This window comes from Crocodylus siamensis, chromosome 1, assembly GCF_052110815.1.
Source record: "Crocodylus siamensis isolate JL-2025a chromosome 1, ASM5211081v1, whole genome shotgun sequence".
Lineage (NCBI taxonomy): Eukaryota > Metazoa > Chordata > Crocodylia > Crocodylidae > Crocodylus > Crocodylus siamensis.
The window spans coordinates 376,579,442-376,595,016 of NC_143395.1; the positions used below are offsets into that span (position 1 = coordinate 376,579,442).

Below are 15,575 nucleotides of genomic sequence, written 5' to 3' on the forward strand. Positions count from 1 at the left end.
AGCCATGGGCTGGAACAAACCAGCTCTGGCCTGATACAGGCTGAGGGGCTTTGGCAGTGGCAGGAGATTTTAACACTATTCTGGTGGCTAGGGGCTTTCCTGTGCCCACTCCAGGTCCAGGCAGTCAGAAACTGTGCCCAATCTGCAGCCAGACAGAATGGGCACACCTGGTGTATCTCCTTGCCATTCAGCTGTTAATCCCCACCAATTCCCCCAAACACCCCCCACACACACCACTAACTGCAGGCCATATGTTGCTCACCCATGATATGATGATTTGGAATTGTCATAGTGCCTACTGTGATCAAATATGTTGGACTATCTGGTAATCTATCTGCTCCAGAACCTGGTGTAATTTACACTGTTGTACAAAACCAATGTAATTTGCACCAATGTTAACATGTTGTGTATCCAGGCCCTAGATTAAGAAGTAAAACTCAGTAAATATTGTACTTTTTTGACAGTAAATATTGTCCTGCATGGGGTGGGAAATGGAAGGAGGAGGGAGTATCAGGTGTGCAGCTCCAGTTAGACTGAGGGAGACTATCACCAGACCCATATCTTCCCAAAGGCCAAGTCAATAGAACTGACCCAAACTGAGGTATCAGTAGAAGAGATTTTAGAGGAGACTGATAAACAAAACAGTAACAAATCACCAAGATCTGATGGCATTCACCCTACCACAGGCAACTAGTAGGGAGGGCACGGGGGGCACGTGCCCCCACTGAGATTGGCTCACAGCTCAGCACCGCTCAGGACAGGGCAGGTATTTTGCCACGCAGGCCAGTGGCATGTTGCGGGGGGGAAGGGGAGGGCACTAAGCCATGGCACAGAATTATAGGGATGGATATGGGGCCTTTGGCCTGCCCGCAAATTGTGCCCCCCGCAACACTCAGGACACACCCTACAGTTTTAAAGGGGCTCAAATCTGAAATGTGGACCTGTCCTGCATACTTCCTATCATATGCAACCTATCACTAAAACAGCCTTGGGACTGGAGAACTATCTAATGATAATCTTTAAAAACAGCCTCCAGAGAAAAGCCAGGGAATGACAGCGAGTCTAACTCTTAGCCTTGGAAAACTGATAGGAACAACAATTTTAAAAGGATTGATTAGCACATGGATGAACAGAACTTGTTAGGCAGTGGCAGTGGTGTGAGCTTTTGTTGCCTCAGGACAAGGACCCTGAATATGGGCTGCTGCAGCAAAAGCAAGGGCTCCCTGGAGGCTGCCATTGTGATGCCCTGCCTGCCTCTGCATCAGTGCCTGGGGCTGATGCTGTTTGAGCTTCCTCCCCTTCCCCTGCAAGTTACATTATCAATGGGGATGGGAGCACCCACAGAGATGAAGGGAGCAATTCATACCCCTCTGACATATCATTTCAGTCCATACTTATCTCCATGGGGTATTCTATCTCAGGTCAGAAAACCTAGCCAGGACAATTTCTAGCCACCTATACAAGGCATGCATGCACATGACATGGGCATACCTAAGGGACATGCTGTGTCTATTGAAAGTGAGCTTCATCCAGGCACTGCAAATATGAACATCTAGTTGTTGGGGCTGTTACTTCCCACTTCTATCAAGGGGTTTTTACTGTTTGAGAAATGCAAACTGAGAGCCAATTATCATCTCTCTGATTCCAGCTAATCCTTTTGCACTCCACAGGTCTTAATAACCCTGTATCCTTTTTTAAAGGTCTTGATGCTCCACTAATTAACTATTCTTTCTTTTGCGATGTTCCTATTTGTTAGCCATTCCTGTTAATATCGCTCTCCTATTTCATAGCCCTGCAGACTGCTTTTAGGTCTAGCTAAAAATTTTAACACTGGTCTGGTAAAATTAATTAGGTGTAGGAATGACTGATAATGGAGGCACTGTCAAAACATTTAAGAAGGCTAGATTACATCATATGAATCTGAATAAGAAATGTACATTTAACTAGAAGGACCATAGAACTAATGACACTATATCATTTGACTATTTTTGGCTTAGTTTGGTGTGATTTAAAAACCTTATGCATAATCTATCAGCAAATAGTTATATTTGGTTTTGCTTTGAACTGAAATGGAATAATATGGTGTTAGTCCCAAGTATCTGCTCCCGAGCCACGCGAACAGAGCGCGCAAACAGGCGCGGTCTGTAAGAGCACACAGGCGTTTGCACCAGTGTTCGCGCCGGAGGGGGAGCAGGAGGGGCCGAGAGACCAACTCTTGTTAGAGTGGGCCAGAGGACCCAAACTCAGCTAGGAACTCCTACGATGGTGTCGACACGGAGTGCTGCCAGGGCCCCTGAGGGGCTTGTCTGAGGCCTCCACCCAGACGGAGCCCGTGGGGGGGCTGGTGTCCCCCAACCCCCTGGCTTGTGGGAGCTGCCCAGCAAGGCCTGGGGGGGCAGGGACTGGGGACCCCCACACCTGTCCTGCAGGCACCCGCCTTAGGGCCTTGGAGGCACGGGTGAGGGAACTCCAGGAGGAGGTTAGCAGGCTGAGGGGAATCAGGGAGGCAGAGGAAGAAATTGACAGCTATTTTCTTTCCCTGCAGGGTTGTACAACCAAGGAGGATGCACCTCAAGACGAGCCCTCCACTGCTAAGTGGCAGACAGTGACCTCCCATGCCAGGGCTGCTCGAGACACGGCAGCACCAGTTCCTACAGTCCGGCTGGAGAACAGGTAAGAAGCTCTGGCGGCCCTGGAGGAGAAAGACGGAGAGGACGAAACCAGGGAGAAGGCAACTCCATGCACACCACGCCCTGAAGGAGGCAAGAAGGCCAGGAGGAAGAAGCATCGTGTGATCGCCATTGGTGACTCCATCCTGAGAGGTACGGAGGGCCCTATCTGTCGCCAGGACCCCTCGGACACGCGAGGTATACTGCCTACCTGGAGCGAGGATTCAGGATGTGAAAGGGATGCTCCAGACCATAATCCAGCCCACCGATTATTACCCTATGGTCCTAGTCCATGTGGGCACTAATGATGCGGCCAGGAGGAGCCCTGATTGCCTGATGGAGGACTACCACGCTCTGGGGTGCGTGCTGAAGGAGATGGGCACACAGGTGGTTTTCTCTTCTATCCTGCCAGTGAGTGGACGAGGCAGACGGCATGAAACGTGCATCGCGGAGACCAACTGGCAGCTGCAGGAATGGTGCTTCAAGGAGGGCTTTGGCTTCCTCAGCCACAACTGGCACATCACGACGAGAGACATGCTGGGATGGGACGGGCTCCACCTTTCCCCTAAAGGCTTGTCGGGGGAAGGGGAAGATGAGGGCGGAGGAAACATCAGACTGCCAGACCAAACAGCACCCACAACTACAGCCCAGCCCAGACCAATGAGCAAAGCAATCAAACAGGTAAGAGGGAGGGGCCAGGGTAACGCTGGGACTAAGGGGTCAGTACACACACCCACAGGAGGCCTCAAATGCCTCTACACAAACGCTCGTAGTATGGGCAACAAGCAGGAGGAACTCACCCTCCTGCTGGCTGACACCAGTCCGGACATAGTGGGGATTACAGAAATGTGGTGGGACGCAACGCATGATTGGGCGGTGAATGTCAAGGGCTATAGGCTGTACAGGAGGGACAGGACAGGAAAGAGAGGTGGGGGCGTGGCGCTCTACATTAAGGAGGAATACACATCCTCGTTAATTAGCAAGGAGTCAGGGGAGGGGCACTCTGAAGTGCTTTGGGTTAGAGTACAAGGCAGTCGAGGGGAAAGGGACTTAACGGTGGGAGTCTACTACAGACCTCCCAACCAGGGGGAAGAGCTTGACCAGGAATTCTTGGGTCAGCTCAAAGAAGTAGTGAAGGCTAAGGATGTGGTAGTCATGGGGGACCTGAACTTCCCAGACATCTGCTGGGAACAACAGTCAGCCAGGTCTGAACACTCATGTAGGTTCTTGGCCAGAGTGCAGGACCTCCATCTAACCCAGGAGGTGCACAGCCCCACCAGGGCGGACGCCTTGTTGGACCTAGTGCTGGCCAAGGGAGATGACCTCGTGAGGGGGCTGCGGGTGCTCGACCACCTGGGCAACAGCGATCATCGCCTGCTGGAAATCACCATCCAGCGCAAGGTGGCAAAGGCGTGCAGTAAGGCAGCGGCCCTAGATTTTAGGAGGGCAGACTTCAGCGAGCTAAGGAGGATAGTTGGAGAAGCGCTGAGGTCCCGGAGGGGAAGGGAGGGGAGCCAGGTGTCCAAGGAGAGTGGTCGCTCCTTAAGGAGACGATCCTCCAAGCCCAAAGGAGGGTAATCCCAATGAGGATCAAAGGGAGCAGGAGAGCACACAAGCCTCTGTGGCTCACCAAAAGCATCTGGGAGTGTCTCCTTGCTAAAAAGGAGGCTTACACCCAATGGAAGGAAGGGGTCATCACCAGGGAGGGCTATTCTGTAGTTGCTCGGGGATGTAGGGGGGTAATTAGGAAGGCCAAGGCAGAGCTGGGACTGGGACTAGCTTCTCAGATTAAGGACAATAAGAAGTCTTTTTTTAAATACATAGGGGGTAAAAAGAAGGTCCTGGGTAATGTGGGGCCCTTGCAAGACGCCATGGGAAACTTGGTCGTCACACCGGACGGCAAAGCTAACATGTTTAAGGATTTCTTTGCCTCCGTCTTCCTAAGTAGGGACCAGAACAGCCACCTCCCTGCTGGGCCCCCCCTCGGGCCCCGGGGGAGGCACACCTGGGCCACGGGTTAGCAAGAATTTAGTTAGGGAGCTTCTGGAGAGGTTGGACGTATTCAAGTCAGCCGGCCCAGATGATCTCCACCCTAGAGTTCTAAAAGAACTGGCCGAGGTCATTGCAAGTCCCCTGGCATGGCTTTACAAGCACTCGTGGTGCTCTGGTGAGGTACCGGAGGACTGGAAGAGGGCCAACATGGTCCCCATCTTCAAAAAAGTCAGGAAGGAGGACCCGGGAAACTATAGGCCGGTTAGTCTCACCTCAATCCTAGGCAAGCTGTTCGAGAAAATCATGCTGGCACACATCCAGGAGGGGCCAGCAGGGGACTGCATGCTTAGGGGCAACCAACACGGGTTCATCAGTGGCAGGTCCTGTCAGACCAACCTGGCGGCCTTTTACGATCAGATCACCAGATCGTTAGATGCAGGGGTAGCAGTGGATATAATCTTCCTGGACTTCCGGAAGGCTTTTGACACTGTCTCTCACCCTGTTCTCATTAAGAAACTGGGGGGCTGTGGTGTAGACACCCACACAGTCAAATGGGTCGCCAACTGGCTGGGGGGCCGCACCCAGAGAGTGGTGGTGGATGGGTCGTTTTCAGCCTGGAGGGACGTGGGCAGTGGGGTTCCTCAGGGCTTGGTCCTCGGGCCCGCGCTGTTCAACATCTTCATCAGCGATTTGGATGAGGGGGTAAAAAGCACCCTGTTCAAATTTGCTGATGACACTAAGATGTGGGGGGACATGGGCACATTGGAGGGATGCAACAGGCTACAATCAGACCTAGACAGGTTACAAGGGTGGGTGGACGAGAATAGGATGGGCTTCAACACAGACAAGTGCAAGGTGATGCACCTTGGGAGGAACAACCGGCACCATACCTACAGGTTGGGGAACTCCCCTCTTGTCAGCACGGAGGCAAAAAGGGATCTGGGGGTCATCATTGACTCCAAGATGAACATGGGCCGGCAGTGTGGGGAGGCAGTCAGGAAGGCCAACCGCACCTTGGCATGCATCCACAGATGCATCTCGAGCAGGTCCAAGGAGCTGATCTTCCGCCTCTATGCGGCACTGGTCAGGCCGCAGCTGGAGTACTGCGTCCAGTTCTGGGCGCCACACTTCAAGAGGGATGTCGACAGCATGGAGAGGGTCCAGAGGAGGGCCACTCGCATGATCAGGGGACAACAGGGCAGGCCCTATGAGGACAGGCTGCAGGACCTGAACCTGTTCAGCCTCCAAAAGAGAAGGCTGAGGGGGGATCTTGTGGCCTGTTATAAACCAGTCAGGGGGGATCAGCAGGCAGTGAGGGAGTCACTGTTCCCCCAAGCACCGCCAGGAGTGACCAGGAATAACGGTCACAAGCTGGCAGAGGGCAGGTTTAGGTTAGACATCAGGAGGTGCTACTTCACGGTCAGGGCAGCTAGGGTCTGGAACCAGCTCCCAAGAGAAGTGGTGCAGGCTCCTACCCTGGGGGTGTTTAAGAGGAGGTTAGATGAACATCTTGCTGGGGTCATTTGACCCCAGTACTCTTTCCTGCCATGGCAGGGGGTCAGACTAGATGATCTGCTCAGGTCCCTTCCGACTCTAGAAACTATCTAGTTTCTTTTTAATTGGAGAAAAATGTGTGATGTGTTTATGCGATTATGTGCCATACCATCTGCACCCCCTCTTCAAAATCCTAGATCTAGTCAGGGGTAGAAGAATGGAGGAGGGAATGCAGGAGATAGATTTGGGACTGTGGCAAAGGGAGAATGTATTTGGAGAAGAGATAAGGGTGGCCAAGTTTGTGGATGACACCAAATTATATGAGATATTAAGTAAGGTGCTTCAGATGGCTGTCATGAAATTGAGGGGATGGGTAACAAAACGGCAGATGAAGTTCAAAATTGGTAAATGCAAAGTGATACACACAGGAAAAAAATAACTTGATATGCACATACATAATCATTCGTTCTGCATTAACAGTTACTACTGAGTAAAGAGTGGAATAAAGAGATCTCTGGAACCAGAAGCCCAGTGTTGAGAGCAGCCAAAAAGGTAAATAAAGCATTAGGGATTATTAAGAAGAGGATTGAAAACAAAACAGAAAATATCACTATGCCAGTGTATAATCCCATGATACACCCATATCTTGAATCCTACATCAAATTCTGGTTTCCCCACCTCCAAAAATTTATAGTAGAGGTAGAAAAGATACAAAAAAGAACAGCAAGAATGATCAGGGGTATGACGAGGTTTCTGTGCATGAAAAAGCAGCAAGGATTTTTCTGCTTAGAGAAAAGGCAACTGAGTGGGCATATGATAGATAAAATGAATGGTACGGAGGAATTTGCTATTTGCAATAGCTCACAATACTCAAACTAGGGGACTTATAATGAAATTATTAACAAGTTTAAAACAAACAAAAAGTAGCTATTGTCCCAAAACATGTAATTATGGAACAGATTGCCACAATTGTAGAGGCTGGTAATTTAACCAGTTTCAGAAGAGGACTGTTCATATCCATGCATTTTATTTATAACATTTATAAAAATTCTCAGAGGACCAAATCAGGATCTAAGCTGTCCAGTCCTAGCGACTATACAAACATAAAAGGCCAGTTGAGTTAATGGTTACTATGGCACTTCTACAAAGCTATTCATCTGCTCTCTCCTCGAATGCCACAGTTCTATTTTTATCCATGTTCCTATTCAAGGAGCAGTTCACCATAGTGCCACTGGAATTAATATTTATCTAATTCCTAACTCAAGATAGACATGTGTCTGGCAGCCATGTAACTATGAATGATCCCTTATTTTATTAACTTGTAGTTTTGAAGTGTCACTTGAGGCACAAACAGGCATAGAAGCAACAGGCATTGCTTCTAATGTTTTGCTTTCATCACAAGAGGTAAAGCCAAGGCCACTCCTTCCACTCTGAGAAGACAATTAGGTCTAGAAATCATGTCTCCACAATCCAGGCAGATCTTCATCTCCCACAGATAAATGCCCCATTTTAGGCACTGTCACCTGGGATTGAACTGAATAAGGGAGGGGGGGTCAAAGCAGGGAAGTAGGGAGAGGAAGTCTCCCTTCATACAATTTCTAAACAAGTTAGAGCTATATTAATTTTTTTCTGCTATTTTCTCCACACTATGGAAACTCCACTTGAAAAGGGTATTATGGTTAGTGAATTTAAATGTATGGCCAAGAAGCCCTGTGTTTGGCAGGGGACACTCAAGTCAAGACAGTGGCACAAGGCCATTATGCAGAGAGCTCAACATCTACTAGGTACATGCACACTGAATGGATTGTGAAGTATCTACTGGTGCTAAGGGTTGAATTATTTGTTGGTACTGCTGAGTTTTCATCTCACAGTAAAATGACCTGGAGAAAGTTCTGTACATAAATCATCTCCTCCTAAGTCTCCTTTCTGTTCTTTCAATTTTTCCCTGGGAGGATATGATCTGGGACAAAATAAAAAGAAAGATGGCAGTACCTTATGTAATTAATTGCTCCTTCTTACTCAATGTGTCCACTGCTTTCCATGCGATCCAGTATCCATGAAGTACGCACAAGCTATTTCTGCCTTGCTGAGTCTTTATCTTTTGAAAAGTTAATTGAATATTGTAGGACTGATTATTTTAGCTGTTACTACTCAACATTGAAAGGCAAGTTTTGATAGGCAGTGAAGGGCAAAAATGGCGAATGTAACAAAAGTAACAATAGTTTTAGTTTCACACAGATTTCATTCACACCTTGGGAAACTGAAAATGTTTCTTGTTCTCTGGGGCAGGTAAAATTGGCCACCAAAAGAGCCTGAAAAATGCAACAAGAGACAGTGGGAAAAAGTAAGAAAAGAAATCTATGGATAATTAGAAGTGTTTGGGTTTAAAATACCTGCATCAGTAAGATATCTGATTCATAACATTGTCAGATCACATCTTGAAGCTTAGTGATGGTTTGATGAAAACTAATGAATCCTCACACTTTAACACAGGATGAAAAAACTACTTAAAAAAAAATATTTTAAAAATACTGGTATCAACTAGGGCTTTGTGAAGCTTCGGTCGCTGATTCGGCAGCCAAATCTCTGAATCCAAGTCAAATCAGGAGACCCATTAATCTCTCCAAATCGAATCAGGATCAGAGAAGCCTCAGATTCAATTTGGAGAGATTTGACAATTCAGACATAGACACAGCTTTATATTTTTCTACATACCTCAAGGTATGCTGAGATGGTAGGGCAGATGGAGCATCCCATGGGAGCGCAGGGAGATTGTCAACGTGCTTGACAGTGGACTTGGAAATGGACCAGAAACACTTCCAGGTCTGCCACAGAGTGCACAGGGGATGCCCCCCCTCATCTCCGGTTTGGCGGCTGGTGCCTCCTGGGTCTGGGGGGGCACCCAGAGTGCCCCCATAGCCAATCACCAAGCTGGGGAGGCTTAGGGGGAATCCCCCGCATGCCCGGAAGTGGACCGGAAGTACTTCTGGTCCACTTCCGGGCCCACCACCAAGCATATGGGGGGGCCCTGTGCTCCTGTAGGATGCTTTATCTGCCCCACCACCTCAGCATTTACAGCCTAGTACCTCAAGGTATGTAGAAAAAGCATATAAAACTGTGTCTATTGCTGAATCACTGATTCTCCAAATTGGAATTGAATCTTCAGATTCAGATTTGGCCAAATCAAATGAGGACAGTGATCCAAATCAGTGAATCAAATTACTGTCCCCCAAATCCGGCTGAATCAGAATCCAAATCAAATACAGCCCACTTCCCATACCCCTAGTATCAATCTAGTAGTCTGATGCCCTGTTCAGAACCCTGATGCCTTCCTTGCTGTTAGGTCAATAGAAAGAGATTAATGGATACAGGGACAGCAGAAATAAAGGAAAATGATATTTGATAAAGGAATTTTACAACTTAAACTGTTAATGTTCAAGGTTACAACAGAAAGGGTAACAGTAGTTACCAGTTCTAACCATCTAGCAAATAACAAGTATCAGAATAAAGATAATGAACATTTATGGGAAGGAAACATGTAAAAGAAATCCTTGAAGAGTGGGTGATAAATGTTTGAACATGCTGAGGGTGACAAGAAGAGCCCACTATTACTGGTTTTGGTGTAGTTTATTGTTATCTTATCTGTCTACTGAGAGCTACTTATTAACACTTCAGATTAAAACAGTGTTCCAACAAATCAGTTTTAGGCAAAGATATAAGTAGCACAGAAGTCAGCAAAAATGGGCAGAAGCAGACTTAACTCCATCCATTGCAAGACTCAAGCTTCAATCCAGTTGTTCTTATTGCTATTGGGTAGTAAAACAGGATTTCTAAATTGTGCTGTGCCAAGGTGTGCGTAAGAGGCTTTGTCCAGTGCAGAGAGGTTACTTATCCAAAGCATTGTGTTAATGATATATGGGCACATGGCTGCTGGGAGCATACCCAGCATCACTGCTATAGGACCATTTCCCTTGATATGTTTTCCTTCACTGAAAATACTTTCCAGCTTCCCCAGGGTGAAACATTATTTCTTTTTTCAAAATTACACCTGTTTTTCACTTCTATCCAGTTTAATTTTTTTAATAGAAAAAGAACACCTGGTTGTTCACTACAGTTACTGAAACTACTGTATTTAATTCCTTTTATAGAGTTTCTTTGGTCCTTTAAATAGCTGCTTCTGATTTTTTTTAAGGCTCTATCTAGCCAATAACAGTAGCAGTGAGAGGCACATGGCAGGATCCTTGATTAATCTGGCTAGAGACTTGCAGACTCCCTGGCAGAGCAAGAGCAGGATTAGGGAAATGTTTTTTTTTCCTTGAATAGAGAATGCTAGTCAAGCCAAAATGAGTAAAACTGTTGTTGGCTTTTATGATACAAAAAAAAAAATCACATTTCAGATTTAGGTTGAGACCATCATATGTACTGTTGCTGGGGACCTACACAGATTTCCAAGCTTACAGGGGGAAAAGAGCAAGCACATTATTCCTCCCCATTCTTGATATGCAAACAGTTGGCAGATAATGTAAATGTGTTACTTACTCATCCCAGGTGAACTTCTATTTGAGCCTTTTGGACCCATGCTGCTGAGCTGGCTTAGTTTGAAAATCTTATTTAATGAAAAAATATTTTTTTTAAATTCATTATCCATTTTTGACCAGCAGGTTGGATTTTTTTTTTTTTTAAGTAACAGATATTTGACAGAAATGGTGAAAACGTTCACTATGCTAGAACAATGAGACATAATATGAAACTATTAGGTAGTAGGTTAAAACTAACAAGAAGAATTTTTTTCAAATAGCATGCATTTAACTTGTGGAACTCATTGCCACAAGATGAAGAGTCAGATATTTTAAATTCAAACAGACAAATGGGGATTGGAGAAATTCAATAGGTATTAAATATGATAGATAGGGGTGCAGGCTCTGAATCAGAACTTCCTAGACTTCTGAATACTGGAAGCTGCAGTGGGAGAAGAATAGTGGGTAGAAAATTCTGGATATCCCCTCTTCATACTTCCCCTCATCATCCACCCTCTATGACTGCATGAAACAGGACTCTAGGTTAGACAGAGTTATGGCCTGATCCAGTAAATGGCCATTCTTATGTTCCTGTGTCCTATTTTTCTTCATGTTTTTCAAAAATTTCAAAACCTGAGAAATGCAAGCTACCTTCCTTCTCACCAGCACAGGAATTAGCACACAGGAACCTGAATATTGGCAACACTATATGGAACAAGAGACTATGTCCAGAAACTGTACCAAGAGCTTCTACATGGCAGAACAGAGCACTACCATAGACCCCACCCTTCTCCCTGGAGGAGGTGGCAACAGAGCGGATGTCTGTCTGTAACACTTTATTCACACTCTGATTGGCTGACAGAAACAGCCAGTCAGAGTGCTCCAAGTGTGGGGGAGCACCACCATGATTCTGAAACTGCTCTGAAGACCAGACAGGGGGTGGGGGCTCCCTGAAGAGGCAGAACAGCGATGGCATGGGGCATTAGGTGGTGGCACTCCATCCCAGCCCCTTCCCCCCATCATTCTTGATGGGTAAGTGGTGTGCTTGTGTGTGTGTGAGTGTGTGTGTGTACACATGCGCACACACACCCCAACACTTTGCCTATAAGCCAATTCCCAAAATCAAACCTCTGAATACCATTTTCTAGCCATCATGTGCAGGTGTGTGCACATGTGCATGTGAGAGCCAGGCAGGGTAGGAGAGAGCAACTCCCACAGCTCCTTCCAGGCAAGTATAGAGAGGGGGGCACAGGTGACACAACAGGAGGGTGGGTGGGCACATGAATCAGCTCCAGGCAGGAGTCACCTCCACAGTCCAACAGGCAGCTATGGTGACATGGTGCTCCCTCTCGGCCTGTATCCCACCCACTGGGCCATGGAGATGGTTCCTTCCTAGAACTAGCCCAGCCAGGCTGCACCCCACACCTTGTTGTGGGTGCAGAAATCTGGTGAGGGCACATACCCCTCCCTGGCCCCCTGGCATGTGCTCCCTCTGCTCCCCAACATATCACACACCCATCCCATCCCATGGGGGATGCCTACACACCCATCCCATTCCTCACATGCTGGGGGGCCTGTGGCTTGGGGGTGAGGGGCAGTGGGTCAGGAGTGAGGAGCACCAGCAGGGCCAAGGGACTGTTGGTTGGTTGGGAGTGAAGGGCACTGGCCAGGACAGGGGGCTGTGGCTTGGGAGTGCAGGGCAATGTTATGAGTAGGGGAAGGGCACCAATATATCAGGACTGCTCAGTACCACAAAACAACAGGGGGGGCAGTAGCAGCTGGATCCATGTCCTGGTGAGTCAAAGGGGCAAGCAGAGCTCTGATTTTCCACAATTCAAAAAAAAAAAAAATCAAACCCAAAATATATAGGTATTTAGAATGTATTTTATTATAATGATTGAGGCACTGGTAGGCTTCTGATTTGTTTAAAATTGTAAATGTATCAATAAAACATTGTGTTCAACTGATAAGGAATTCCCTCAGTGAACCAGATGTTATGAAACAGTGTATGGAGCTTGTTGGTCATAGTTTCCCCACCAACTTTGAAGACCTCAGCTGGTGTGCCATCAGGGCCAGATACTTAAGTTATTCTTCATCTGTCTTATTGCCCGGTGGACTTCTTCAGAGGTTGGTGAACTGGCAAGTGCATATATCCAGTACCCTGACAATTACTACACCGCACAACAGAACCATCACCATTCCTGGATCTTACAGCTGCACCTCCAGAAACATTATATATCTCATCCAGTGCACCAAATGCCCTGATGAAAAATACTTAGGAGAGACCAAACAACAACTGCACACCAGAATGAAAGTACACCAGAAATCTATTAAAGACAAGAAAACCCAATTACCACTAGAGGCATATTTCTCACAAGAAAACCACTCTTTCTCCAATCTCTCAGTTCTGAACCTCAAAGAGAATTTACAAAACACTTTTCACAGACAAGCTGATGAACTTCACTTTATCAACCTCCTAGATACAAAAGTAGGGCTGAATCTTCTCCCCCACAAGTGCACCTGAGCCTCGTGGAAAACACACCTCACCAGCCCAACGCACCCCAGCCCAGGCTGTGGAGCTAGCATGTGTTTGCACAGGCACATCCTGCTCTGGTGCAAAGCTGGGCTAGCGAGCTGTGCTGGGCTGGATTGGGTCAGGTCCCACCACATGCTTTATGGAGGGTCATGAGTGGGGGCTTCCACACACCTAACCCCCGACCTGGTGACTGCAGCCGTGGCAGCAGCAGGCAAGCAGAGCTATGTGGGGCTGTAGCTCTGCTGCAGACGTAGCAGGTGGTGATGCAGTGCTGTGTTACCCAGGCTCCATATGTGCTAAATGGGCCCATCCACTCCCCATAGCCCTCAGCATCCCCTGCCTCATGTTTGGTAGCAGGACAATGTGTAAAGTGACTTTCTTTCCCAGCCTCAGCAAATCACCACTTACTAAGGGCTCTTAGTGTTAAGTAGAGCAACACTACACAGAATATATTCCCTCTTTTCTGGTCCCCCAGTGAGAATTTGCTACATTTTATTTTTATATTATATATTTTATATTTTATATTATTTATATTTTATATTTATTTTTTTGTGACAAATCATTCTTCAGTGAAAAATCTTCATGATAAAATTTTACAAACCAGGTTTTTCAAACATCTTCACTGGCTGCCTCATGGGCCATATCTCTAACTAGTTTTACAAGCTACATCACATTTCTGAAGGTAAAATATCCCTAGGGCAAGTACAGAAACCAGTTGCATGAAAAAGTAATATTAGAAAAGTAATATGTTTTGGTGCCCTTTAAGCTAATTAGCATCTGGAAATAAACAGAGAAACTAAGCACCAAATGATGAGCCACCTTCTTATTGACCACAACCTATAGCCCTTTTCTGTGTAATCCATACTCCTAGCTATTGTCTGATCCTAACATCTCTAGCACAGCAGTCTTTTCTGGTGTCAATTTCTACTTAATTTATTTTAAGTTACACATCATCATCAGTCACAAGCTTTTATAGTTCATTCTAGAAAAATAATGAGTCAGTACATCACAACTGGAGGTCATCTACCTGCTGTTAACAAAAAAGTAATTGGCTAACAAGAACCAAGTTTTCAATATTCATTCAAAAGTAGCTGCTGCTCAGCTAAGAAAAAAGGAGTTGAAGCACCATTAGCTTAAGACTGTAGAGATGTTTTAGTCCATAGTTCATAGCTGGTTAGATATCAGCAAAGATTTTACTTATCTGCTTTTCCTCAAGGTACCTTGAGGTGCTATATAGCATTTCCAGACAAATATAAACCTTAGCATTTCTGAAGTGACTAAAAGAAAGGCAGATCACTTTGAGCCCTGTTTTTATTTGATTTGCCCCTTGTATCAGCATTTACAGTGAAGTAAATGGAATGCAAAATGCTACAATGTCATTTGACATTCACTTCATACTGGTGTTATGTGACTATACCAAGTGCAAAGTAACAGAAACTTCACAGTTAGCATAGCATTGGCCCAAATACCATTAAAGCCAATTGTATTCTTTCCATTCCTTTCTGTAAGCTATAATACATGTTGTACATGAGGAACATAACAAAAGAGAAAAGCTTATTTGATTATATGTAATTGTAATTTCTTTAATTTATAACCAAGCTTACATCCAATTCCATTAATGATTTGGCATTTTTAAGTCAATCATTTCCCGGGGTGGGGGGGACGACACTTAGCAGTAGACTTGTGTTGAAAGGTGGAAAGTCAAAGTACAAGATGCACATATAAAAAACAGTTGAAAGGAAGATATAGTCTCAAGTGATATATGCCAAACAAACTAGAATAGCGGCTACAAAGACAGAAAATATAATTATATTTATTATACAGTTTCTTTCATTTTCTCTGTTACAGTTTGTAATCAGTTTTTAAAGAATGAATTATTATCATACCCTTTAGGCACCAGACCTCTGTGCACACTTAAAGGTATGCTTTTAAAAAGCAAATCCAAGATCACCATAGAGCAAAGTAGTATAAGAGTGATGTTGTAGCCACAATGGTACAGAACTTATGCAAGAGGCAAGGCTTTCATAGGGTGATATCTTTAGTACATAAATAAAGTACTCTTTCTTTAGTTCTGGAGTGGAGGTACTCTAGAACTGTGGTAAGATGCCTTAGCTACCCTGCCATCGCACTCCATACAAGTACTCTTTTACTGTGTAAAAATGGTACCAGATGCATGCCATACTGAACGTGTCTTGCTGTATGAGAGGGTCAAGGATTTCTAAGGGTATCTTTTGTTGAACCAACTATATACATATCTTCAGTGTCAAGGTTTTGAGATATGTACACAGGTGGTCCAACAAAGGACATCACCCTAAGAAATCCTTGCCTCTGTCATAGAGTATGACATACATTCAGCATGGGATGCAT

The 15,575-nt window shown here is 45.8% G+C and overlaps 1 protein-coding gene across 2 annotated transcripts in view; it reads left to right on the forward strand.

The window, feature by feature from the left end:
* Positions 1 to 15,575, forward strand: part of LOC149875098 (uncharacterized) — an 89,745-nt gene that overhangs the window by 29,386 nt on the left and 44,784 nt on the right. For both annotated transcript variants that reach the window (XM_090031732.1, XM_090031731.1), the window contains exons 2-3: positions 2,546 to 3,350; positions 6,636 to 6,707. In XM_090031732.1, coding sequence (XP_089887858.1) covers positions 2,910 to 3,350; positions 6,636 to 6,707 — 513 coding nt within the window. In that variant the 5' untranslated portion in view covers positions 2,546 to 2,909. The remainder of the gene's footprint in view (positions 1 to 2,545; positions 3,351 to 6,635; positions 6,708 to 15,575) is intronic.